The sequence below is a fragment of the Dasypus novemcinctus genome, chromosome 18 (genome assembly GCF_030445035.2).
Source record: "Dasypus novemcinctus isolate mDasNov1 chromosome 18, mDasNov1.1.hap2, whole genome shotgun sequence".
Taxonomy (NCBI): domain Eukaryota; kingdom Metazoa; phylum Chordata; class Mammalia; order Cingulata; family Dasypodidae; genus Dasypus; species Dasypus novemcinctus.
The window spans coordinates 8,019,440-8,044,940 of NC_080690.1; the positions used below are offsets into that span (position 1 = coordinate 8,019,440).

Genomic DNA, 25,501 nt, shown 5'->3' on the forward strand with positions numbered 1-25,501 from the left:
GTGAGGGGCCGCAGCGGCTTCCCCGCCCCCGGGGCACGGCCGCAGACCCCTCCACGGGCGGCCGAGCGGGAGGCCCTGCCCAGTCTCAAAGCAGAGGCCGTCTACGTCGGGGAGGCAGAAGGTAGAGGGGCGCCGGCCGGAAAGCACTGCGAGGGGGCGGGGCCAGGGCGGGGCGGTGGGAGGAGCCATTGAGAGGGCGGGGCTCTCGAGGGAGGTGCTTGAGTCAAGTAGGGTCCTTTGCTGGAAGAGCCAGCTATTTAAAGGAGAAGCCATCTGTGGAATGGTAGGAAACTCTGGAGGACGAGGATTAGCTAGAGAGGAAGAGAGAATTTGGGCTGAAGGGGTTGGGCGTGTGCGGAAGGAGAGGGGCTATTTGGGGAAGGGCGTGGCCATTGGAGGAAATCCAGAGGCCAGTTGGGAAGAGGATGGATAGGTGAAGTTTGCGTGTTTGATGACAAGTACTTTCGTGTGTAGACAGTGAACAGCTTGAGGGCTGGGAAGACAGGCATTGCTTTACCGTTTTGTTCCCAGTGCTAAGGATCTAGTAGGTCCTTATTGAAATGAATGAATGAATGTGAGTCAAGCAAGGGGAAGAGTTGGGGCCTGGGATTGGAGTAGAAATGGGCTGATCAGGAGAAGTCATTCTATAAATATTTCACCAAGGCCACTGTGCCCTGTGGATGCAAATAAGTTTCAGACACAAAGAATTAACAGGCGATAATACACTTCCTGAAGCTTAGCCCTGTACTTAAGAACTTCTGCTCTGCTAACTGGGTTTCTCCCCATTTATTTCTTCATTCAACACACACAGTTGAGAAGCCGTAGAAATGTGACTGCTCCGAATTCAGAATGCCAGAAACCCATCTTCTCTTGGCTGAAATCCTGACAATAGATTAAAAATTCCTTTAAACCTGCAATTTCTAGGTATGGGGCCACATAAGCGCCATAAAATAAGTTTGGAGGGACTACAGCCTGCTTTTGACACAAACACTATACCTTCTTTTTATATCTCTTATTTTTCAGTAAGTCCTTGTTCAAGGACTTTCCTCCGCCTTAAAATTATAGAAATCATGTTATGCATTCTTTAATAATTTACTTCACTTTGCTTAGGGTCAAAATTCACATTATCCTCATCTCCACCATTATCCCACTTTCCATTTCTTGAACCACTCCCATTACATAATGACTTTTAAAAAACATTTTATTATAAAAATTTCACGCATATAAAAATAGAATAGTACAATGAATCTTCATGTCCTCATACCTATATTCAACAGACACAACTCATGGCCATTTTTGTTTCATCATTCCCTCCGTAACCATTGCCCCCTGTTTTTGGGATATTTTGAAACAAATCATACTAGTTTATTTTTAGTTGGTAAAATAAACTATTTTACAGTTTTGGGGGATGACCATTTCCTTTCTGTTCTTGTCTTTTAATGCTTCTAGGAAGGATGATACTTTCTGGATCATAGTGAATTTCCATAGGCTATATTTCTTAGACTCTCGTTCACCTTATTTCATTTCCAATATCTTAAGTTCTTTGATCAGGTTTTCTTTGGATTTATTCTCGTTTATCTAAACATGTGCTTTGAGGGCTTGGAGCTCAGTCAACAATTTCTTCTTTGTACATTTTGGTTCTAGTCACAGCGTTGGCTTGTGTAACCATTTGTTTAATACTGTCTGACTTACCTCTGTGCACCTTCCTGTTTTGTCCTTCAAATCCAATTTTCTGTTTGCATTGGCAAATGCATTTTCCTTGTTGACATTTTCACTGTGATCTTGGTCTTAAAATGATATCATTTCCTTGGAAAATATTAGTATGGATTTTGGTGTATACTTTATACCAGTGATTCTCAAACTGAATCATGTTGTAAAGCTTCCTAGAAGTCAGGAGATGTAGACTAGAATGAGCTCTTGGTTTACTCAAAATGTGTGAATGTTTTAGTCAGCCAAAGGGGTGCTGATGCAAAATACCAGAAATTGGTTGGTTTTTATAAAGGGTATTTATTTGGGGTAGGAGCGTACAGATACCAGGCCATGAGGCATAAGTTACTTCCGTCACCAAAGTCTATTTGGAGCAAGATGATTGCCAACGTCTGCGAGGGTTGGGGCTTCCTGGGTTCCTATGTTCCTGGGGCTTGCTTTATTCTGGTTTCAAGGATCCTTTCTTCTTGGGGCTGGCTTCTCTTTCCTCTGCGTGCTGACTTCCCAGGGCTCCAGCTTAAGTCTTCAGCATCAAACTCCAGAATCAAAACTCTAACATTAAAAGCCCTCAACTCTGTTCTTTGCCATGCCTTTTATCTGTGAGTCCCCACCCACCAAGGTGTGGGGACTGGGTGGGGACTCAACGCCCTAATCATAACTCAGTCATGCCCAGGTACAGATCAGATTACAAGCATAATCCAATATTTATTTTTGGAATTCATCAATTATATCAAACTGCTACAGTGAGTTAGGCATAATTTTACTATTAGATGATATGAGTATTATATAAATGCAGATTTCTGATTCCAACATAAATGTAAATGCATACAATTTGTAAGAAATCACATCTGCACTGTTTTAGTTGATCTTTCCTTCTTTTGTATTTGTATTTGTTATATGCTAACATGTGCTAAAAGACAAGAAGGGCCAACTAAGGTACATTTAGAGGAAGAAAACTTAAAATTAAGGCTCTTCCTGAGTGAATGTGACTAAGTGGTTGATTGCCGGCTTCCCACATGGGAGGTCCTGGGGTGGGTTCCCAGTGCCTTATTAAAAAACAAAAAAACAAACAACAAGAAAACAAACAACAAAACCATCTCAGGGGTGCCAGTGTGGCTCAGTAGTTGAGCTCTGGCTTCCCACATACAAGGCCCCGGACTCAATCCCTGGCCCCAGTACCTAAGAAACAAAAAAAAACAAAAACAAACAAAATTAAGGCTCTTCCATCAATTAACTGATTTTTTTTTTCTACTTAGGAAAGGACCACCAATATTCTTTTTTAGTAGTGAAACTTCTTGGTCCAGTTTGAAGAACACCAGTTTTCTGAAGGAGCACCTTGCAATCTGGTATGCAGTAATCTGACCATTTGGCAGATAACAGTATACTTAGCTTTTGGGCATAACTTAATATGATTCCCCATAATCCCCCATTAAATGAGTACAGTGCTTATAAGAATATAGGTAGTGTTTGTAACAAATATGTAAAGTACTTATAATAATGCCTGACACACAGTAAGAGCAATGTACCACTATGTTTTATTAGTAAATTATTGTTAACATAGGTTGCTCTTGGCACTTTGCAACATAACGTAACTAGATCTTCTTCTGGTGCCTTTACTGGGTCCAGTTTCTCCTGACCCCAGAATAGAGGTTTATCCAGTATCATATCTTTTGGCCTCTGCTGTTTCTTTCTCTGTCTCTGTCTTTGTCTTTGCGTCTCTCTATTTATTTATATGTGTGTGCATATATATATAAAACATAGTCTTCCTCTCGGATTTCACATATTCTTGTGATGTGTGGAAAACTCTCAAGGTTGCTCGAGATGGTTAGCCTGGAGGAGAGGAGTACATGGAACTGTTGGCCAGGTCTGTTGTGTGGTTGAAGCAATGGGCAGTCTCTATTGCTCTGGATGAATTCTTCATCCTCTTGTAGTGGTAGGCTGCTTTCTGATGCAAAGCCTCCCCCCATAAAATGCCTCTGCATTTCCAGAGGTATCACAAACATCTTGAATCCCATCATGTCTTTCCTATGCCTTGCTCTGGAGGGCATAGCTAGGACCAAGGGGTAGAGCATGTTGAAGAAGCATAGGAACTGGTGTTGCTTCAATATACAGAGAACATTCTAAAAATTAGAGCAATGGTTTTCAAGCTTTGCTAGTTTTTTGAATCACCCCAAGTGCTTTTAGAAATCCTGATGCCCAGGCTGTGCCCCAGACCAATTATATCAGTGTCTCTGTGGGTGTGTTCTGGACATTAGTATTTTTATAAAGCTCCCAGGTGACTGCCAGGTGCAGCCAATTTTGGAACCCGTACATTAGAGGACTTGGTCATTGTCACAGACTCTCTAAGTAGTGAGTTCCTTGTGAGTGGAGGTAATTCAAGAACAAAGTATCTTGCCTTATTGAATTGAACATTCTAACTAGAAAGTATGCCGTCAAAATCTATTTTCCTTCTGTATTCAAATTGAAATTTACTTAAATAAATGGTTTTGCTTTTCATTTTCTGCTTTTTCACTTTTGCACTGTATCTTTTAAGTCATGGGGTCCAAGAGACAAATGTGTTTGTAATTCAGCAGAGAATCCTAGTGTGTTTATAGGAGCTTCTTTGACCAAACAATATCTGAAGTGAAATTTCAAAATATAAACACCTCGTGCTGATTTGCACAGTCTGTCTGATCCTTAATCATACTTCTGTTTGTAAACAGAATAGTGCTTATTGTTTTTAATCATTTTTTAAATCTTTTTTTTTCCCTTTCAGATACCATTCAATTCCTTTCATGTCAAAGGTGAAAACACTAGGGTGTCTGAAGATATTTGAACCTTCCATAGGTAAGTGGTACTTTATTACCCATCAAAGTGCCACTTGAAGTCTATGTGAAAAAGCGAAACTAGATCCTGTTACAAAACAGATCCTGTTACAAAAAGTACTGGTCTCTCCCTCAAGAAAAAGTGCAATAAGCAATTTTCTGGCCAGGGCCATGTTTGGATGAGAGGAGCAAGGTGTGTGGACACTGTCTCATCTCAAGGAGCTCCTCAAGAAGGCACCGGATGCCCATTAGCACTCAGTGCTTTGGCTTTCACGTTAAGTCTCCCCAGCTTACAGGGTCCCCAGGGGGATCACCTTTTGGTGGGAAGGTGCTGTCATAGATGAACAAGCAGACCCAGACAAGTAAGGAACTCGCCTAAGGCCACACAGTTAGTAAATAGAGCCAGGATGGAACCCTAGCGGTTTGGCACCAGAGTCTGTGCTTTTAAAAACTGTGCTATCCTGATGAGGATTACAAGTGTCCAAAGACTTTGTCTGGATTACAAATGCCGGGTCCATTATTAAACCCTGAAAAACATCAGTTAAGGACAGACAATATCATCATCACATCATCATCACCACCACCACCACCACCACTACCACCACCATCTATTTATTGATTCCTTACTGTAAGTCTATGATAGGTACTTGGTATTTTATGTGTATTAACTCTATTCCTCACAATTCTGAGAAATGGTATAATTCCTATTTTGCAGGTAAGGAAACTAAGACTGAGAGAGATTGTTTGGCATGATGTGCCAAGCTGGAATTTCCCTCCTATTTCTCAGCTTATTCCCTTAAACACTCTAGCTAAGGGGATATGTGCATTGCCTTGCAATTGTGCCTTATTCTTTCAACAAATATTTCAAAGCCTTTTATGTGCTATGTACTGCTTTTTTACCTCCTGCTGATTTTGTTTTATCCACAGGAAAGCATGGCCTTCGCCCAAAATGTTTCCTCATCTTATTGTTTTTCTTCCCCTATGTCACTCTACTCCTGACCAAGTCACTACTGATTTTTGATTTACACTTTCTTGCTTCTCCCTGGCAGGTTCTATACTTTGATGCTAACCCTCTGTTCATCCCTTCTTAGCTTGACCAACACAAAAGATATCTTAGCAGTGACATAAATAGCAAGTACCATTAACAGTTGACAGCTTTCTTGCTCAGAGGAAAGTGGAATTGTTTCATAGGCTATGTTGACCTACCTGGATTTTCTGTTTTTCCCTAACCATCTACATGAATACTGACCTCTTAGAAGACTTTTTAGTATTCATATCAATTAGAAATAGTTAAGTTTTAAGTAACAAATGCCAACTCAAACTGGTTTAAACAATAGAATTCACTGGAGTATATAACTGAAGAGTCTAGAGGTAGAATTAGGCAAGGCATATCCAGCAGTTACTAAATATGTGATTTCTTTTCATGTCTTTACTTTCAGCTTAACTGTGTCTTTATATTTAAAATACATCTCTGGTAGACAGCCCATGTTTGTTTCTAGATTTTTCATCCATACTGAAAACCTCTGCTTTGTATTACAAAGTCTAGTGCATTTACATTTAGTGTAGTTTTTCTTTTTATATATATATATATATGTTTATTTTTTAAAGATACATAGATCACACAAGAGATTTAATGTAATATGATATGGACAGATTTATGTTTGTCATTTTACTATTTGTTTCCCCCTCTGTTTTTGTTCTTCTCTTTTTGCTTTCCTGCCTTTTTCCTATTTCTTACCTTCCCTCTTTCCTATGTTTTTTTATTGTTTTTGTCTTTCCACTTATTTATATTTTTATTATTTTCTTATACTTAAAAAAATAATAATTTCAAACTTAAAAGACAGTTGTAAAAGTAATACAAAACCCATACAGAGAACTACAATATACCCACCCTCCCAGGTACTCAAATCCACCATATTTAACTTTTTGCCACATTTGCTATATCATTCTATATATATATCCATCTGTTTTAGATTCCTAGTTGATAAAAGAAATGCCATATAGTGGGTTTCCTTAACATCAGCAATTTATTGTGTCATGGTTTCAGAGTCTAGAAGTCTTGCTTCCTCCTGGGGTGGGTATCTTCTGGCTGGCTGGCAATCTTTGGGATTCCTTGGCTTTTCTGTCACATGGCAATGCACATGGAGAAGTCTCCTTTCTCCTCTGGGTTCCACTGACTTTCGACTTCTGGCTGCTCCCCATGGTTTCTCCCTCTGTTTGACTTTCCCTCTGCTTATAAAGGACTCCAGTAATCTGGATTAAAGCTCAACTTGATTCACACCTGGCCACACCTTAACTGAAGTACCATCTGAAGAGATCTTATTTACAAATGGTTCACACCCACCAGAACACAGAGCAAGAGACTAAGACCATGTGCAAACTGGGTCATACAATTCGATCTACCGTAGCATCCATCTCTATCTTTCTATCAATTTTCTAAACATCTGAGAGTTGATTATATACATCATGATTCTTGAATATATAATACTTACATGTACATTTCCTTTTTAAAAAAATTTTTTTTATTTATCCCCCCCCCCCAATTGTCTGCTCTCTTGTGTCCATTTGCTGTGTGTTCTTCTGTGTCCACTTGGATTCTCAGCAGCACTGGGAATCTTTTGTCTCTTTTTGTTGCATCATCTTGCTGTGTCAGCTCTCCGTCTATGGGGTGCCACTCCTGGGCGGGCTGTGCTTTTTTCGTGAGGCAGCTCTCCTTGCAGGGCGCACTTCTTGGGTGTGGGGCTCCCCTGCACAGGGGACACCCCTGCATGGCATGGCACTCCCTGAGCGCATCAGCACTGCGCGTGGGCCAGCTCACCACACAGGGCAGGAGGCCCGGGGTTTGAACCCTGGACCTCCTGTGTGGTAGGCGGATGCTCTATCAGTTGAGCCACATCTGCTTCCCATGTACATTTCCTGAGAACAAGAATATTCACTTAGGTAACCACCTTAAGTACAGTAATCAAGTTTAAGAACTTCAACATTAATATAAAGCTTTCTGTCGATATTCAGTTTTTCATATGTCCCAATAATGTCCTTTTGGGCCTTTCCCCCTCCATTATTAGTCCAGGATCCTGCATTGCATTTAATTGTCATTATTCCTTTAATTGCTCTTTTTTCTTAAATTGTGGAAACATGTATAACATAGACATTCTCATCTCAGCCACTCCCAAGCATGCCATTCAGTAGATTAATTACATTCACAATGTTGTATTACCCTTACCACATCTATTACCAGAACTTTCCATCACCCCAAATAGAAACCCTACACCTGTTATGCATTAACTCCCCATTCCCCTTTCCCTCGACCATTGGTAACCTGTATTCTACTTTCTGTTTATATGGGTTTGCATATTCTATCTTTTTCACATAAGTAGAATCATAAAACATCCATCCCTTTGAGTCTGGTTTATTTCACTCATCATGATGTCTTCTGGTTCATTCACGTAGTGGCTTGTATCAAAGCCTCATTCCTTTTTAGGGTTGAATAATATTCCATTGTATGTTTATACATTATTTATTCTTTCAACTACTGGTGGACATTTGGCTTGCTTCCACCATTTGGCTATTGTGAATAATGATGCTTTGAACATTGGTTTACAAAGACCTGGTCGAGTTCCTGCTTTCACTTCTTTTGGGTATATACCTAAAAGTGGGATTGCAGGGTCATGTGGTAGTTTTGAGGCATCACCAAACTGTTTTCCACAGCAGCTTCCACAGCAGCTTCACCATTTTACCATATCACTAGTGATGTACAAGGGTTCTTATTTTTCTGCATCCTTGTGAGCACTTATTATTTCCGACTTTTAAAAACAATAGCCATTGTAGTGGGTGCGAAGTGTTATCTCAATCTAGTTTTTTAAAAAAGATTTATTTATTTATCTTCCCCCCCCCCTCGCATTGTTTGCACTCGCTGTCTGCGCTCTGTGTCTGTTCACTGTGTGCTCTCTGTGTCAGCTCATCTTCTTTTTTAGGAGGTACTGGGAACCAAACCTGGGAACTCCCATGTGGGAGGGTGGTCCCCAATGGCTTGAGCCACATCCACTCCCTGTTTGTTGTGTCTCTCATTGTTTTTCCTCATTGTGTCTCCTTGTTATCTTGTTGCATCAGCTTGCTGTGTCAGCCTGTCACGTCAGCATGTGTCTTGCTCTTCTTCTTCAGGAGGCACCAGGAACTAAACCTGGGACCTCCATGTGGTAGGTGGGCACCCAACTGCTTGAGCCATCCACTTCCCCTCCATGTAGTTTTGATTTATGTTCCCTAATGGCTAAAGGTATAAGCATATTTTCATGGGCTTTTTGGCTATTTGTATATCTTCTTTGGAGAAATATCTGTTCATATTGTTTACCTATTTTTTTTTTTAAAGATTTATTTTTATTTATTTAGTTCCCCTCCCCTCCCCCGGTTGCCTGTTTTCTGTGTCTTTTTGCTGCGTCTTGTTTCTTTGTCCGCTTCTGTTGTCGTCAGCGGCACAGGAAGTGTGGACGGCGCCATTCCTCGGCAGGCTGCTCCCTCCTTCGCGCTGGGCGGCTCTCCTTATGGGTGCACTCCTTGCGCGTGGGGCTCCCCTACGCGGGGGACACTCCTGTGTGGCAGGGCATTCCTTACGCGCATCAGCACTGCACATGGGCCAGCTCCACACGGGTCAAGGAGGCCCGGGGTTTGAACCGCGGACCTCCCATGTGATAGACGGACGCCCTAACCACTGGGCCAAAGTCCATTTCCCTACCTATTTTTTTTGATCGAGTTGTTTGTCTTTTTGTTGTTACATTATTTTTTAGGTGTTGCTCTAGAACAGAGTTTTTCAACCTTGATGCTATTGATCCCACCCCCCTCTGCCAGATGGCTCCCTCATCTGTTTGCTTGTTGGTTTTGCTTGTTTGTGCTTGTTGTCTGCTCATTGTTTATCTTCTTTAGGAGGCACTGGGAACCGAACCCAGGACCTCCTGTGTGGGAGGTGGGCACTCGACTGCTTGAGCCACTTTCACTCCTAATGCTATTGATATTTTGTTCTGGGAGTCTGTTCTTCACATTATAGGATGTTTATCAGCGTCCCTGGCTTCTACCCACTAGACGTCAGTAGCACCCCCCTATCTCCCAGTTGTGATAAAATTTTCTGTCAACATTGCTCTGGGCTCTGGGCTCAGTTGACTCTATTCTCTCCTAACCATCTACATCAGGAGTTCTTAACCGTTTTTGTTTCACGGACCCCTTTCCCAATCAGGTGAAAACCACTGACTCCTCATTAAGTCCAAAGTATACTGTGTATTATTTAATAAGTGTATCACACTCACACCAACATTTCTCCACAAGAATAATGCTTTTTTTTGCATTTAAATTCAAGCTCATTGACCCCTTGTTAAGAACCCCTGATCTACATAAACACTGACCTCTAGGGGTTAAAATCATACCCAGTTGAGAACCACTACTCTATGGATTACAATATACATCCTTAATTTTTCATGATAAACTTAGAATTACTGTAGTACCACTTCATGTAAAATGTAAAAGCCTTATTACCACATTGGCCCATTTCCACTGTCTGACCTTTATGATATGATTATCACATGCATTACTGCTATATACGTTATAAATGCCATAATGCAAAGTATTCATTTTTGCTTTAAACAGTCATATGGTTTTTTTTTAAAATTTCTCCCCCTCCCCACTGTTGTTTGCACTCACTGTCTGCTCTGTTTGTCTTCTTTTTAGGAGGCACTGGGAACTGAACCTGGGAACTCCCATGTGGGAGGGAGGGACCCAATCACTTGAGCCACCTCTGCTCCCTGCCTGTTTTGTCTTTCATTGTGTTTCCTCGCTGTGTCTCTTCATTGTGTCATCTTGCTGTATCACCTCATTGCACCAGCCTGTCACATCAGCTTGTTTTCTTACTGTCTTGCTCGTCTTCTTTGGGAGGTACCAGAAACCAATCCTGGGACCTCCCATGTGGTAGGCAGGCACCCAACTGCTTAAGCCACATCCATTTCCCCAGTCATATGTATTTTAAAGAAATTAAGGGGGGAACAGTCTTCCATATTTATTTATGTATTTGCCATTTCTGGCTTCCTTCATTTCTTCCTGAATTCCACATTTGGTATCATTTCCCTTTAGCCTGAAGAACTTTAGTGCAGATCTGCTGACAGCAAATAATCAGTTTTTATTTATATGAAAATGTTTTTTATTTCACCTTCATGCTTGATGGATATTTTCACCAGATACAGAATTTTGTGTGGCCATTGTTTTGTTATAGGCATTTCACTGTCTATGATCTTACTGTTTCTAATGAGAAGTCAGCAATCCTTTATATCGTTGTTTTCCTATAGGTGATGTGAAGTTTCCTAGCTAATATCAAGATTTTTCACCTTACTTTTGGCTTTAAAAGTTTGACTATGATGTGGCTAAGTGTGATTTTCTTTGATTTATCCTTCTTAGAAGTCACTGTGCTTCTTGAGTCTATACTGTATTTCACTATATTTGGGAAAATTTCAGAAATTATGTCTTCAGATATTTTTTCTTCTCCATTCTCTCTTTCATCTCCTATAGGGACTCCAATTATTTGTATTTTACGCTCTTTAATATTGTCCCACAGGTTCCTGAGATCCTAATTTCTTTTTATATTTTTTCTCTGTATTTTTCAGATTGGATTCTTTCTATTGACCTATTTTTTTTAAAGATTTTTAATTTATTTTTCCTCCCCCACATTGTTTAGCGCTTGCTCTTTGCTCTTCTGTGTCCATTTACTGTGTGCTGTGTCTGCTCGTCTTCTCTTGTTGTTGTTGTTATTTTGTTTTGCTCCAATGAATGCTGAAAATGTATTCTTTGGGAGAGTAATCTTCTCTTTAGAATGCGCTGAGAACTGAACCTGGGACCTCCCATGTGACAGGCAGGAGCTCAGTCGCTTGAGGCACATCTGCTTCCCCTGATCTATGTTTAAGTTTATTTACTCTTCTTTTTGTCATTTCCAGTTAGGAAGCTCTTCCAGTGAAAATTTTTTAGTGAGCTAAAATTATATAACATAAAATTTACCATTTTAAAATGTGTAGTTCAGTGGTTTTTAGTATATTCATAATGTTGTGTAGCTATCTATCATCACTGTCTAAGTATAGATCACTTTCATTACCCCAAAAAGAAACCCTGTACCTCCCAATTCTCCCCTACTCTCAACCCCTGGCAACCATTAATCTACCTTCTACCTCTATGGATTTGCCTAATTTTCTCCTATAAACGTTACGTATAAATGGGATCATATAATATGAGGCCTTTTGTATCTTCTTTCACTTAGCATGTTTTCAATGTTTATCCACGTTAATCCATGTATTATATCAGACTTTATTTCTTTTTATGGCTGAATAATATTACATTGTATGATTATACCACATTTTGTTTACTCATTCATCAGTTTGTGGGAATTTGGGTTGTTTCTGTTTTGGGCCATTATTAAGAATGCTGCTGTGAACATTCACATACAAGTTTTTATGTGGACATATGTTTTCATTTCTCTTGGGTATATACCTGGGAGCAGAAGTGCTATGTCATATGGTAACTCTGTGTTTATTTTTTGAGGAAATGATGAACTGTTTTCCATTTTCCATTCCCTCCTGAGATTTTCAATTTCTCCATGTCCTTGCCAACACTTGTTATTTTTCTTTTTTGCTTCTTGCTTGTGTGTGTGTATATATATGTTTGTTCACCAGTCCTTATTTTGGGAAGTGAAGCGGAGACATAGAGGAAATGGTGTGGAAGGGGAATGCAACAATTAATTTAGCTAAACCACGTGCTCCATGATCTTCCATGGAAGCTCAAGGATCCCCAAGCCAATATCAAGAGTTGTTGGGAAAAGGGAAGGTGAGGCGCAGGGCAAAGAGGATAGAGGTGAAAAAAATCACATATATCCACTACAGTTCTCTTGATATTATCACAGTATCATCTGGACATTTTTGAGTGAGGAAGGGTAGGAATGCTTCAACTTTCATTCCTTACATACTCTCTGCCCTGTCACAAGATATAATGCCTTTGCTAAAGTCTTTCTATTCTTTTAACCTCACCCCCACTTTGGTTTTTAATTAACTCCATTAGTTTTATTTTTTAATTTGAAAAGTTTTATTGAAGTATATCATTCATACATGAACATACATAAACAATAAGTATATAGTAAAAGTTGTGAACTTACAAAGCAGACATGCATAACATAATACAGGGCTCCCATACATCCATTAGTTTTTAAAATAAAATGAGCATTATCTTTTATAATACCAGTAGTTGGCAATGATGGTTTTGTAGTATTTGTTCCCATGTCTTTTCTCTTGAGTATTAAATTGCCTTTTTTAAACAGTTAAAATTAAAAACTAAGTTCAATCCACATTTCAAACTGCAGGCAGAAGATGTTAAAATCTTTAAGAAATAATCACAGTAATGGATCTCTGTCAGAAAAGTGAAATTGATTTAGAAAATACTGAAAATAATGAAATTCAAAACACAGAAGAAACCGAACTCGCCTGTACTTGTCCAGATGAAAGAAGTGAAAAGAATCATGTTTGTTGTCTTCTTAATATCAGTGACCTTACACTTGAACAAGATGAAAAGACCAATGAGTGTGTTATTGGAACTGGATGGGAAGAAGCAGTAAGTATCTTCTCGAGTTAAATCTCTTGAACATCATAGTTGTCTTTTTTTTTTTTCCAGAAATAGAGGTACTGTTAACTAAAAAATGTGAAATTGATGAAATCTAGAAACCCTTGGAACAGAGCTAAAATACTAGCGATGATGATAATAGCAGTGCCTTTTATTGAGCACTTAATGTGTGTAAGCATAACGCTAAATGCTTCATGCATATTAAGCATTCAACTTCTCAGTAGCCCCCTGAGGCAGGTATTAACAGCCTCAGTTTCTGGATAAAGAAACTGAGGTACCCAGAAGGTGAAATCACATGCCAAAGACCACTGTGCCCGCAGGACTTGAATCCAGGTCTTCTGGACTCCGGAGTATCTGGAGTTAGCCAAACCGTGAGGAAAGGCACATTCTCCAGACTGCCATGTCCACCCAAGACTTCTTACCCAACCGCAAGGACTCAGGGTCTAGCTACCGAGTTAGAGCAAGAGTCCGCGTACGACCACTTCACTTCTGACACCAGCGGCAAGGCCCTTAGGTTTGACAGCTCACTGGAAGGACTCAGAGCTCTCACTGAGAGCTATAATACTCGTGGTTACAGCTTATTACAGGGAATGGGTGTAGAAAATTGGCCAAAGGAGGACACACACAGGACAAAGTCAGGGAAGGTACAAGCGTGATGCTTCTGGTGTGCTCAGGACAAATCACCCTCATGGCATCACTCTGTGGCAGTAGGCACTGAGTACTGCCAACCTGGGGAGCTCGCCGGAGCTTTGGTATGCAGTTTTTTTGTTTTGTTTTTTTTTAAGCAGTTTTACTGCGATATATTCACATACCATACAATCCATCGAAAGTATACAATCAATGGCTTTTAGTATAATCGATGTGTAGTTTTTATTGGGACTTCACGATGCATTGCTCATATACCTGAACGCAGACTCTCCTGTCCCTAGAGGTATGGCTGATATCAGAGGAGCCCACCATGTATCACCTTATTAGCATAAAGGATCAGGGATGGTCTGAGGGGCCCACCATGAACAACAAAGGCATTCCTGTCACTCAGGAAATTCCAGGGGCTAGAGCGTACCTCCCAGGAGCCAAGGCCAAGGCCAAGCATCTCTTTGGGACAAGGCCAAATTCTTTACCACAGACACCATGTGAGCTCCTTAACCACAAGACTAAACTTCCTGACTAAACTAGGATTCTGTCCTAGTGGTCTGGCTCAGAACCCTGTGGATAGTCTGGAACTGTTTTTAGTAATAGTCGCCTATTTCTAGAGGTGTAAGGAACCTTGCTTGGTCTAACGCAGTTTTGATGGTCGCAGCTGGGGGATGCTCTTGGCTTCGTGGGTGGACACCAGGGATACCGTTAAACCGCTTACAAGGCACAGAACAAGCCTCTACAATGAAGAATGATCTGGTCCCAAATGTCCAAGTGGTGCTGCTAAGAAACGCTGATATAATTGATTTATTTTATAAATACGGAAACTGAGGCCAAGATAGGCAGAACGACTTTCCCCAGTCCATGTGACAGTTGAAAGAGCCCTTCCTTCAGCGCCCTGGAGCTCTCCCCTCGCCTCTCTGCTGCATATGCCCACACCCCACTGTAAACGTTTGTGACCTTCCAGACTCCCACACCCATGCTGGATGAATCTGAGTTGTGCAGAGTTCTATTTAACAATTTAAAGCAAAGCTTAGAGTGTTCAGTTTACAATTCGAGGTAACTACTTTGAAATATCTATCTAGGGGCTGTTTGAAAAGGATCTCTTTTTAATTGGAAAAAGTCTGCCATGTGTCCACATGCTTTATAGAGGGCACACTTGCTGTCCACACTATCTAGAATGATCCCATCACCACATCTTCTCTAGACTTAACCTCCTGCCAGCCACTCTGTTGTGTTTTTTTTAAAGATTTATTTATTCCCCCCCTTGTGGCTTGTTCCATTCTTTGCTGGCTCCTCTGTGTCCATTTGCTGCGTGTTTTTTCTGCACCTGCTTGTCTCCCTTTGCTGCGTCATCTTGCTGCATCAGCTCTCGCGGGGCACGGTCTGCCAGCTCTCCGTGGCGCATGGGTGAGCCTGCCCTCACAAGGAGGCCCCGGGACGCGAACCCAGGGCTTCCCATGTGGTAGACGGGGCCCGACTGACTGAGCCACAGCCGCCTCCCTCTGCGCTTTTGAGCCCACTCCGTGCCCCGCCCCCGCGCCCACCTCAGCTGGCGACCTTGCCCGCCGAGCCGTGACGTGGGCCTGCTTCCCCCAAAGGCCAGCCCCTCCTGCCTGTGCTGGATCAGGACCCTTTGGCCCTTTCTGTACTGGTGCCAGGGACCCCTGTGCCAGCCCTTGAAGGAGGCGCTAGGTGACAGGGGGACAGAGAACACCTCGGCAGGCGACCATTTGCGTGATTTTCTCACCCTCGCGGAGCCACAGCACCTCCTGGGAGACTCATGACGGGCGCCGCAAAGGAGGAGCCTGACCTGGCACTGGAAGCCTTTCCTGTCACTGCATCACAGTTTCTCCCTGGGGTAGTCCCCTCCCCTCTCCTGGTGGCTGTCAGGGGACACATCGGGAGGGAGGGGTAGTCACTGCCGTGCCGCTTGGTCCTCTGTCCTGGCAGACAGCTGGACCTTCCTGGGATTGCTTGGCTTGCCTTGGGGCCAAGGGAGCGAGGCTCCCCCACATCCGCCGCCAGGTGACTTACACCCTCCAGGCCAGCCTCATCCCAATGTTGGCCAGTGGGGGGGGTTGTTTGTGTGTTTGCTTTGGCGGGGGCAGGGGGACTCGAACCTGGACCTCATACACGAGAAGCAGGCACTCAAACCTCTGAGCTACATCCGCTCCCCTTGGGGTGCTTTTTAAAAATCCACATTCCCAGCCCCTCCCCAAGTACTGCCGCAGTGGGTGGTGGGTGGGGCCGGGAACGCGGATTCTTAACTAGCTCCTCAGGGGAGTCTTACGGCACCTGGAAAGCTTCTGGTGGCAGCAAGGGCACAGGCTCTTCCGTGGGGCCTGCTTAATAAATTCAGAAACACAGAGGTCACTTCAGAATTTAGGCTCCCCACAACCCTGACCATGTGTTGAAGTAAAAACAGCGACTTGCTAGACCAGCACGGTTTTGAGACAGCCCCTCTTGTCTGACTGAGAAAGAAACGAGGGGAATCGTCTCGCTCCTCATCCGCAGAGGCCAGCCAGGCCAGCGGCTTGTCAGCCAAAGGACTGGGAACCTGGGTTTTCTGGATTCAGTGACAAGCCACCAGGGGTTGCCCTCATGCCCTGGTAGCGCAGGGTCCCAGGGCAGTGGCGTTTAAAGCACGGCAGCACGGTCCTCTCGAAGACCCCCTCCCAAGCTTGGGCAGCGTGTGAGAGGATATGGTTCTGAGCAAAAGAAGAGGGAGGAAAGTGCTGGGTTGGGAGGGGGGGGGTCCCCAGGCTTGACTCAGTAGGCAGGGCAGGTAACCTGCAGCCGCATAGAGGATTGGCACCCAAGTGTTGGGACATAACCAGGAAAAGTGGGTTCCGTATTGGAATATACCTAAGGAGTCATGATGCTTGGGAAGAGCAAGGACTTGGGATAAGAAGCCAAATCCCAGCTCTGTCACTTCCAGTAGCTGACGCCAGGGCGAGTTCACGTCCCTTAGCGTCAGCTCCTTCAGCTGTAAATGAGGGCTGTACTGGGGCCTGCCCCACGGGGTAGAGCGGGGGACACCACTGCCTCATTCAGTGCCTTACTAGATGTGATGATGCTCACACAGCACACCAAGTGAGGGGTGGGGAAGTGAGGAGGGAGGGTGGGAAAGGGACGTCCTGCCACAGACACTCTGAATGTACCAGAACTGTTATCACGTTTTGAGTCTCAATTTCCTCCTCTGTAAATATGGTATCAGAATACCTGAAACTGTTGCATCTCTGTGAGGATTAAATGAACTAAGGCTAGTAGAGCCTCAGCAGAGGGCCTATAATAACAATGTGAAGCCAATTTTTTTTTTTTTAAGTAGGATTTAGCAAATGAAAATACAGGATGCCTGTTAAGTTTGAATTTCAGATAACAAATTTTTTTTAGTATAAGTAAGTCCCACATATTGTCATGTATTTTTATCCAGCAGCCCTATTTTAATGGTGACCTCTGTGGCCAGGTGGTCCAGGGGGCTCTGGCCTGGACAGACATTTGGGGAGCAGTAGGTGGGCCTGGGGGATACCAGGCTCCTGTGCACCCCAGAACTGCCTGTGCTCTTCTGTTCTCCCTCCAGCCCCTCCACAGTGCTTCCCCAAGGCGTGGTAAGCAGAGACTGGGATATAAGAAAGCTTTTTAGGTGGTATGAGTACAAACAGTTTTTATCTTATTTTGATAGTTCTTAATTTATATTATTAAATATAATATATTTATAAAAATATTTACTATTTTTAATATAAATTTATATTAAAGTGTCAGCATATCACATTGGCCATTGGTTAGTATGAAGCTAAAGTCAGTAGTCAAAGTTTGTTTTTTTAAAGATGAATCAATTTTAAGAAAAATATCAGTTAAAATAAGACTGCCAAAATGGAGATGTGACCCAAACTGGGAGGACTCAGGTTTGGGAAGCAGGGTGGAGAGTAACAGGCTGCCTTCCTTGCAGGTCCGAGGCTGGGGAAGGACTTCTCCAACCGCTTGCCTGTGGCCAAGGAAGAAACTCAAGAAGGCGAGGGCGGGAGAAAGTGGCAGCAGCTGCCTTCTCTGTGTCCATCTCTCCCAAGGAAACCCGGAGGCTAGGCCTCAGATGGAGCCTGGGAAACTGGAGGCGGAGGCCGGGGCTCTGGCCCAGGCGGGCCCCGAAAAGGAGCAGAGCAGCCTCTCCCAGCCGCAGGCCCCCCGTCAAGGCCCCAGCGCAGCCTCCAGGGAGGTCAGCAAAATCTGCCTCCCCTGCAGTCACGGGGAGAAAAAAAGCCTGCAAATCAAGGAGTTCATCTGGTGCCCAGTCGACTGGGCCCCCGCTGAGGCCCCGAAGGGCAGGGACCCCAGAAGCTACGAGCGACCCTTCGGTGGCGGCGCCGACAGAGCTTTCTCCATCGCCGACCCCCTGACGTCCAGGGCCCTTTTTGTGCTGCCTCCCCTGAAGGCTTCGCCCCCCAATGGCTCCGATGCTCTGGGTAAGAAGAGTAAGAACTTTTTCTTGCAGCCTGACGAGAAGGTGCTGGGTGTGGAGAAGGATGAGTGTGTGGCGTGTACACTTGGATGGAGAAGAGTTGACGGGAAAGGTGAAAAGAGACCCGCCGAGCTGGCCAAGCACCTTAAGTTCAACGAGATGCCTCCTTTCCCTTCCCCAGCGGCCCGGCCGTCCCTGCTGGCCCCTCCCGAGCAGTGCGACCTGCACTGGTCCTTCCTGCCTGAGAAAAACTTGCTGTGCCCTCCCAACCCCAGCAACGTTCGCTATTTCGCCACCTTGCAGCTTTTGCAGAAACAGGGTGGGCAGCACTGCCAAGCCAAATTCAAAGCCAAGATGCTGAGACCTCAAAAGCACGTTCTCCCAGAGGCCAAGCAGGAAAACGGGCCCCAAACGCTGGAGACCAGAGTGTTCCCAAGATCTCTCTTGCCATCCCTCACAGTGAGCAGAGTTGCTATCCCCGTCTCCCCTCACAGACTCCTCTGAGTTGGCACAATATAATGAATTCCCGGGAAACCAGCAGCATTTGAAATTCATTCACCCTTTCTCTCCGCTCTCTTCTTTCTCCCCAACCCCTCTCATTTCCTCTTCTTTCCTCCCTTCTCTCCCTCTGCCCTTCCTCCCCCACCTCTTTCTACCCCTACAGCCTACTACTTTTTGTTGTTGTTGTAGTCAAACCACCTGTAATGGAATCTACTGGATGGGTTTTTAAACTTTCTGCATGTGATGCCTGCTTCTGCTGCTTAGCTCTTTACACAGTGCGAATGGGTCCTGCCAGCCCTGGCCTCTGCCCTCCTCTCTCCATTACCAGCAGAAGCCCAGTGCATGGTGGTGAACCCACCTGCCCTGGGTTCTTCTGCTCAGCCCCAGTACCTTAAGCTAGGTACGCTGGGCTGGTTTAGATCAGCTTGCTTCCTGATCCTTTGAACCAGGTGAATATCTATCTGCTGCGTTTTCTCCTAGCACAAGACCTGAAACTTCGTTCTAATAGAAAACTCCAGCCTGTGTTCAAGTGAATAGATAGGCGTCTTGCAGCCTCATGCTAGTCCTGTGTCTGGGAAGTTTTAGACATAGCTCCACAACATTCAGCCCAGGAAGTGGCTTAAGAAAAATCAGTATTGAGGAGTGCGGGGTGGGGGTTTGTGTGTGCGTCACTGTGATTATTGCTCCCTGCAGGGCCTTCAGTTTGTGTCTAGTATTTAGGAACTTGACTACCTTAGACAAACACTTAGGGGATGGGCTGCTCCCTCCCTCCCTTCTCCTGCCCTTCCCCATACACATTTGTTTTAATTCCTAAAGTTATTTGTAAATTAAACGTTTGTAAATGAGTTATATTTCAAATGCTAGGTGATGTGGTTATTTAACAAAATGCTCTGAAGAACCATTTTATAATAGAACTGTTTAGCTGCTTTGTAATTACACAGTTGGAATCTGCTTACCATGGGTTGTATTTGTACTCCATCCTTACCAGAATATATGACTGTGTTTGTAAACGTCTGCGTTCCGTCATTGGTCTTTGTGATGCGGGTCTGTTTAAGGCTAGGTTTTTTGCTTTGTGTTGTCTGTCTATAAGAAATACCAGGAATGCTAGCTGACTAAAGCACAAGTCATTAGAAGGTACATTTTGCCCACTGAGTTTGGACACTTCTTTACAGTCTAGAAGTAATATTTAGGTTTTTCCTTCTTCCCTGAATGAGGAAAACATCTGGACCCTGTCACTAAGAGCAAGGTCAATTTAGGCCCAATTAATGTCAGACCCTGTGCTGTTGGAGGACTGTCACACCCCAGCGGCCTACACTACCCAAGTCAGTAGCTTTCCAAGCCCCCTTTAGTGAGCAGCAGAGTAAAGAACAAGCAAAAATGTAAAACAATCAACAATGTTTGTTTGCGGGAAGGAGCCCCAGCTACTCAGCCCAGATGCATTTACCCTCAAAGAACTTCAAGCAGTTTGAAAACTCTGATCTAAGCGTTCAGACAAGAGTTGTAAATTCTGTACATTTTGGCATAAACCTATAATTTAGAATTAGGTGGGCCAGCCTGAATTTACTAAAGATGTGTAGTATCCTTTTTGAGCAAATAAATTCTGCTAACAAAATAATGACTAGAAAATTCCTCTGTGAGTATAAAAGAATGTTCTGCATTTGACATCTCCTTGCTTAGGTAGTTGTGCAAGTACCTGATAAGGTCCCTGTGGAACCGTACTTTCATTAGCCGGGGTTTAGCTTGTTTCTCCGTGGAGAACGTCACTCTAGGCCTTCTCCCTGTTTGCATTCACATTTGACCAGGGCGTCCAGACTGGTCCTTTGCTGTTCAAGTATAGAGAAAGCTAAATGTTTAATAGAATGTAGTTTCCCGTTGGGATTCTGAGTCACTGACAAAACTTTCAGGGGAAATCTTGATGTTTTAAGAACGTGAGCATGTTCACATCTTTGAGTTATTATAAAATGTAGGTGCTATCAGCCTTCTTCCTACCCGAAGAGGACTCTATCTAGTCCTTTTCCAAACCAAGCTTGGAGAGCTCTATTTTTGGATATCTCATTATTAGCAGAACTTTCCAAATACCTGTTTGTTGTGAGGCCATAAAAATCACCAAGTAGTGGGGCTCAATGGTTGAGTGCCTGCTTCCAAATGTACAAGGTCCCTGGTTCAATTCCCAGTACCTCCTTAAAAATAAGCCCTGTGGCCTGGGTCACTCACTGGGTAAGGCTAGGCTGAGGCTGGGGAATGCTGCTAAGGGTCTGGGTGAGGCAAGGGAGGGGCCAGAGAGGCTGGAAACCTCCCTGGCAGACCTAGTGTCGACCTTAGAGCTGAGTTAACTGTTGAAGGGCAAGGGGAAGACTTTAAATCAGAATAAGGCCTGGCCACATTTGGACATGAACACAGGACTTCGGCTATTCTGAGAGACTTCCCCTACTTCTTAGCTGTATTCATTTCCATCTGGACTTTGCCACCTAGTGTGAAATTTACTTGTCTTCAAAGACCATGCTCTAAATGATTTGAAGCCAGAATTAATTTACTTTCCATCTCTTTCTCCAAGTTAAGTAGCTTCAGTGACCTAGAGTGGCCACAAAAGCCCCTGCTCGTCTAACTGGGGCACCCCCATGTGCCTAATGGGCAGAGCTGCAAGGCTGAAGGCTTTGTATCTTGGGCATTTCGTGCTACAGTTAGGGGCTACTGATAAGCAGACCAGGGAAGGAAGAAACAGAGGGGCTCCTGTGGCCTCGACTAAGGGAAGATGAGGGCAGTCCTTGCCAGACCGCAGGAGACTCCTAGAGCCAGGAAGGGATTCAATGCCATATTCTTGGTTACCAGGCTAAACTCAGCTCAGAGGTCTGACAGCCAGTAACATGCACAGTAACTCCACTGGAATTTACAAGGCACTCTTCTAAGAGTTCAAAGCTTCTTCTTGTCCTGAGCATAGGGATGGGGATCAGAAGCATTTTCCTCCTTTAACCCAAGGAGAAACCTAATCAACAGAGGGGTCAAGTTCAGTTCAGGTCAGGGTCAGGTCTATAGCATGGGTTTCTGAAGGCTCACGGTAACATCACAGCTGGGGCAGCTGGAGCACCAGTTAGAAGGCTCAAGAATGTTATTCCTTCCTGTAAGATGGGAGCAACTTTCAGTCACAGGATTGTGGTCAAGAAAATGAGGTAATGCATGTATAATGCCAACAGAGATTTGTGGTTTTCCTTAATGTCTTGATCAGATCAAATGTAAATATCTGTATAATTTCCTCAGTAATGAATAACTGCCATGCCACATTGGATGGAAATCCTGTGGGATTTGTCATTTGGAGGATTGGTGGGTCTTTACTTTTTGCCAGCTCAGTTTTGTAACTTGCGGACTAAGGCTCCTGACTCAAGACCCTGTCAGTCCATGGGCTGATGCCATTCCTGGCAGCCTCTTTCAGTAGAGCCCATTTAGACAGAGCCGGGAAGAACTCTTGGCATTCTTTAACTCCTCCATAAGGAAAATGCATTGTTGTTTTGGCCAGGGTTTCAAGATAAATCAATGTCTTGTATTTACATTTGATGCCATTATTCAGAATTCTCTACTGTTTTAAGCAATAATCTAGTTTCCAGTCACTGCTTGTGATAAACAGGTGTAAATACTAAGAGGCAGCCAACACTATGTATAACCCATCTTAGTAACCACTGGCAGATACTATATTTCATGTGCACATGAAAATTGCTTTTCCCATTTTACCTCAAACTGAAAACCTTTCGTCCCTGAGTCTTTTAAAATGGAAATAATTCCCTTCATAGTTAAAACTTAAGGACAGCTAACTTGAAAACATACTCTCAACTAGTCTCTAATTTTCATCACCACAAAATGACTTATGACTATTCCTTAAGCCTCTACATGTGAAAGAACTGTTAAAATGTCATTTGGGAAAAAAAAAAAGCAAAAACGTCATTTGTTTGAAACGGAAGAAAACCAAAAATTTAACTTTTAATTGAGGATAAATACCACAGGTCCTGATACTGTGTTTATGACTCTGGGAAGGCTTAGTTTGTTTGGCTATTCACTCAAACCCTCAGGACTGATTTCTGTAATGAAAATTTCAGGAAAACAGGATGTCAGAGAGAGTTATTAAGGTAGATATTTTGAGAACATTACATCTGAAGAGCTTTTACTGTTCAAATACTAGTTGGACCTTTTTACAGAACAGTTGATTTAAATGGTTGTAAAACACTGTATCTTTACCAAAATAGGTGCCAAAAAACCACAAAAACAAACAAACAAACAAAAAAACCCTGATACCAACTTACTTTTTAATAGTACTCTACTCTGAAAGATAGCAAAACAAAAATTATGTCCATAAACTGAAGGAGAACCATTTTGGGTATATAATTCTTAATGCACTGTTTGCCAAAGTTTGGATGGTTTCTCAAAAGTGTAATATAAAAATCATAACTTTGTAGGATCACTTTTTAAAGAGGGAAAAACTACTGGGGACAGTTTTAATTGGTAAATATTCTTTTGTGATAAGCTAATGCACTGACTTCTGCCAAATTTTTATTGCAGCATGGGCTCTACATTTTTCTGAAGTCACTAAATTTCTCATTGCAGCACAGGAAAAAGAAGATAAAGTAGGAGAGGGATCACTTTCAATTCAGTCCTAAAGCAGCCACATGTTTGAGATGCAATCATAAAACCTTATATTACACCCAAGGCATGGAAAAAGCAGTGGAACAACAGAAAGCAAAGAGTAGAAAGCTGCAAGCAGAAGCAGTAAGAAGATGGCGAGTTTGGAACACATACCATGCTAATAAGCTTACTCTTTTAGGCCAAAAAAAAAGAGTATTTGTTTATGTTGAGGTACTTTTGAGAATAACAAAGTCACCAAGGAGAAAATTTATTTCAAAAGTTTTCATTTTCAGAAATATCTGACTACATTATATTTCACTGATAAAGTAAAAAATATTGTTTCACTTTTTTCCCTCCCAACTTATGTCCTGTAATAATAACTTGCTTCCCAGTATAAAATACTAAAAGTTAAAAGGAGGCCAAGCTTTACTAGTTTGGAATTAGTGGATTTGGAACAAAGTTAGAAATGCATTTAATTGTTATTTTTTAGTTCAACTATATACAATTTGTATTTAGTTTTTTTTCTGGTTTGTTGAAAGAACTGAATGAATACTGGTATTCTTCTAGTTCAATTATAAACAGTGCTGCTTTCATTCATTCACATAGTTAGACATTTGCTTTTTTCAAACAGGTATATTTTTAAATGCAGTGTCCACATTTGTTAATGTTTGAGAACACTGAAAACTTAAGATTCATCTCCATTTGTTCTTTAGCCTGCCTCTCTTGATATGCAAACTAATGTATCTACTAATTAAATTCATTTTAGAGTCCTTTGGCTTTAAACATTGCAAAAACAATGGTTACTTATCTTCTTGGCCTAAACGTTTACTAGCCAACATCTTGCTGAAGAAACTAGATTAAAATTCATGTCATTTAACAATGAGAGCCTTTTAGGTGTTGGGAATGTGTGAGTGCCGGGGTTATATGAAGCCAAAAGTAAACATGCTGTCCTCTCCTAGAGTGTCAAATCTAAATGATGGCACTTTAAAACTCTTCCCAGTGAATGCATATACAGGTACTTTGTGAGACAGAAGGAAAATAAACTGTATAAGGCTTGATATTCCCTTTAGCCCTAAATCCCTCAGGGATACATGCTTTTCTCTTTTAAGAGCCTTCAGAGGACAATTTGGGAAGCAAGCTTTAAATATATCATTTAACAGTGCTCCATGGAGTCAACATTAGACTGAAATTAAGACAAACATTCTAAAATAGAGACCTTAAAGTGCTAAGTGAAAACATTTATCTTGTCATTTGCTATTATTAATGAAACAACTTCCAAAAACAAATGTTTATTTTCTTTGGACCAAAAGTAGCTTCAAACCTTACTTAGCAGGGCGTGGATGTAGCTCAAGTGGTTGAGCGCCTGGTTCTCATGTACAAGATGTCAGGTTCGATCCCCAGTATCTCCTAAAAAACAGAAACGAACAAACAAAAAAACAAACTCTCATTAGGGAGCGGATGTAGCTCAGTGGTTGAGTGCCTGGTTCCCATGTACAAAGTCCTGGGTTCAATCTTGGTACCTCCTTAATACAAAACAAAAATAACCTTACTCAGCATATTTTAGATAAGTCTATACAATTTTCCTTGTAGTTTTCCTTTCTCTCAAGGGTATCTGAAACATTGATTTGGCTTCTTGCAAATCAGTGACTGAGCCAAGAACTACTCATGTAAGTCTAACCCTCTTAAGCCAGAATGACATCATTATTGACAAAAGTAAAAGGCACCCCATCATAACATGGATACACATCACAAATGCATGCATTGGAGTAATTTCCTGTGAGTAAATAACCAAAAAATTAAATCCCAAGGTTTATATACATATATTTTAAATCAAAGCCAAACTAGAACTTTGGTAATGGAATGTCTTTTCATTTCCCATTAAGAAAATTGTTAGCATATTTTCATGAACAAAGGTAAAACAGTAATGAAAAAACCAGACACAGTTATTTCATTATGTGACTTTCAGAAATGATGAGTTTTTAAAAAGTTAAGGCAACAACAAAAAAAGTCACATTATGAGTAGACTGAAGAATTCAAAAAGGTCCACACAAAAACTGGTAGAATTCATTCTTTTTAATCACTGAATTTCAGTTTTTACAAATACTCTTAGAACAATTCAGGTTACCTATGGTTTTGGGGGATAACAGTTCTTACA

At 42.4% G+C, this 25,501-nt stretch overlaps 2 protein-coding genes across 4 annotated transcripts in view; one reads left to right on the plus strand and one right to left on the minus strand.

Annotated features, from left to right (window-relative positions):
* Window positions 1–31: 31 nt before the first annotated feature.
* On the plus strand, window positions 32–24,787 carry C18H16orf46 (chromosome 18 C16orf46 homolog). 3 transcript variants are annotated; one of them, XM_058279660.2, is made up of 5 exons: window positions 32–121; window positions 2,964–3,053; window positions 4,463–4,533; window positions 12,886–13,133; window positions 17,731–24,787. In XM_058279660.2, the coding sequence occupies exons 4-5, from the start codon at window positions 12,924–12,926 to the stop codon at window positions 18,739–18,741; spliced, it is 1,221 nt and encodes a 406-aa protein (XP_058135643.1). In that variant the 5' UTR covers window positions 32–121; window positions 2,964–3,053; window positions 4,463–4,533; window positions 12,886–12,923; the 3' UTR covers window positions 18,742–24,787. The 3 variants fall into 3 exon arrangements, with proteins under 3 accessions (XP_058135643.1, XP_071065149.1, XP_023440185.1); XM_071209048.1 differs by having other exon boundaries at window positions 13,067–13,133; window positions 17,731–22,322; XM_023584417.2 differs by lacking the exon at window positions 2,964–3,053 and having other exon boundaries at window positions 60–121; window positions 17,731–20,350.
* The window catches only part of ATMIN (ATM interactor), a 29,028-nt gene continuing 28,148 nt past the window's right edge, over window positions 24,622–25,501 (minus strand). The window contains exon 4 of the mRNA XM_071209524.1: window positions 24,622–24,753. Coding sequence (XP_071065625.1) covers window positions 24,717–24,753 — 37 coding nt within the window. The 3' untranslated portion in view covers window positions 24,622–24,716. The remainder of the gene's footprint in view (window positions 24,754–25,501) is intronic.

Excerpts from the sequence above, each read along its gene's own strand:
- C18H16orf46 (XM_058279660.2), top strand. The coding sequence starts at position 12,924 with ATGGATCTCTGTCAGAAAAGTGAAATTGATTTAGAAAATACTGAAAAT. Across the intron at positions 13,134-17,730 it reads GAACTGGATGGGAAGAAGCA|GTCCGAGGCTGGGGAAGGAC; the intron begins GTAAGTATCTTC and ends CCTTCCTTGCAG.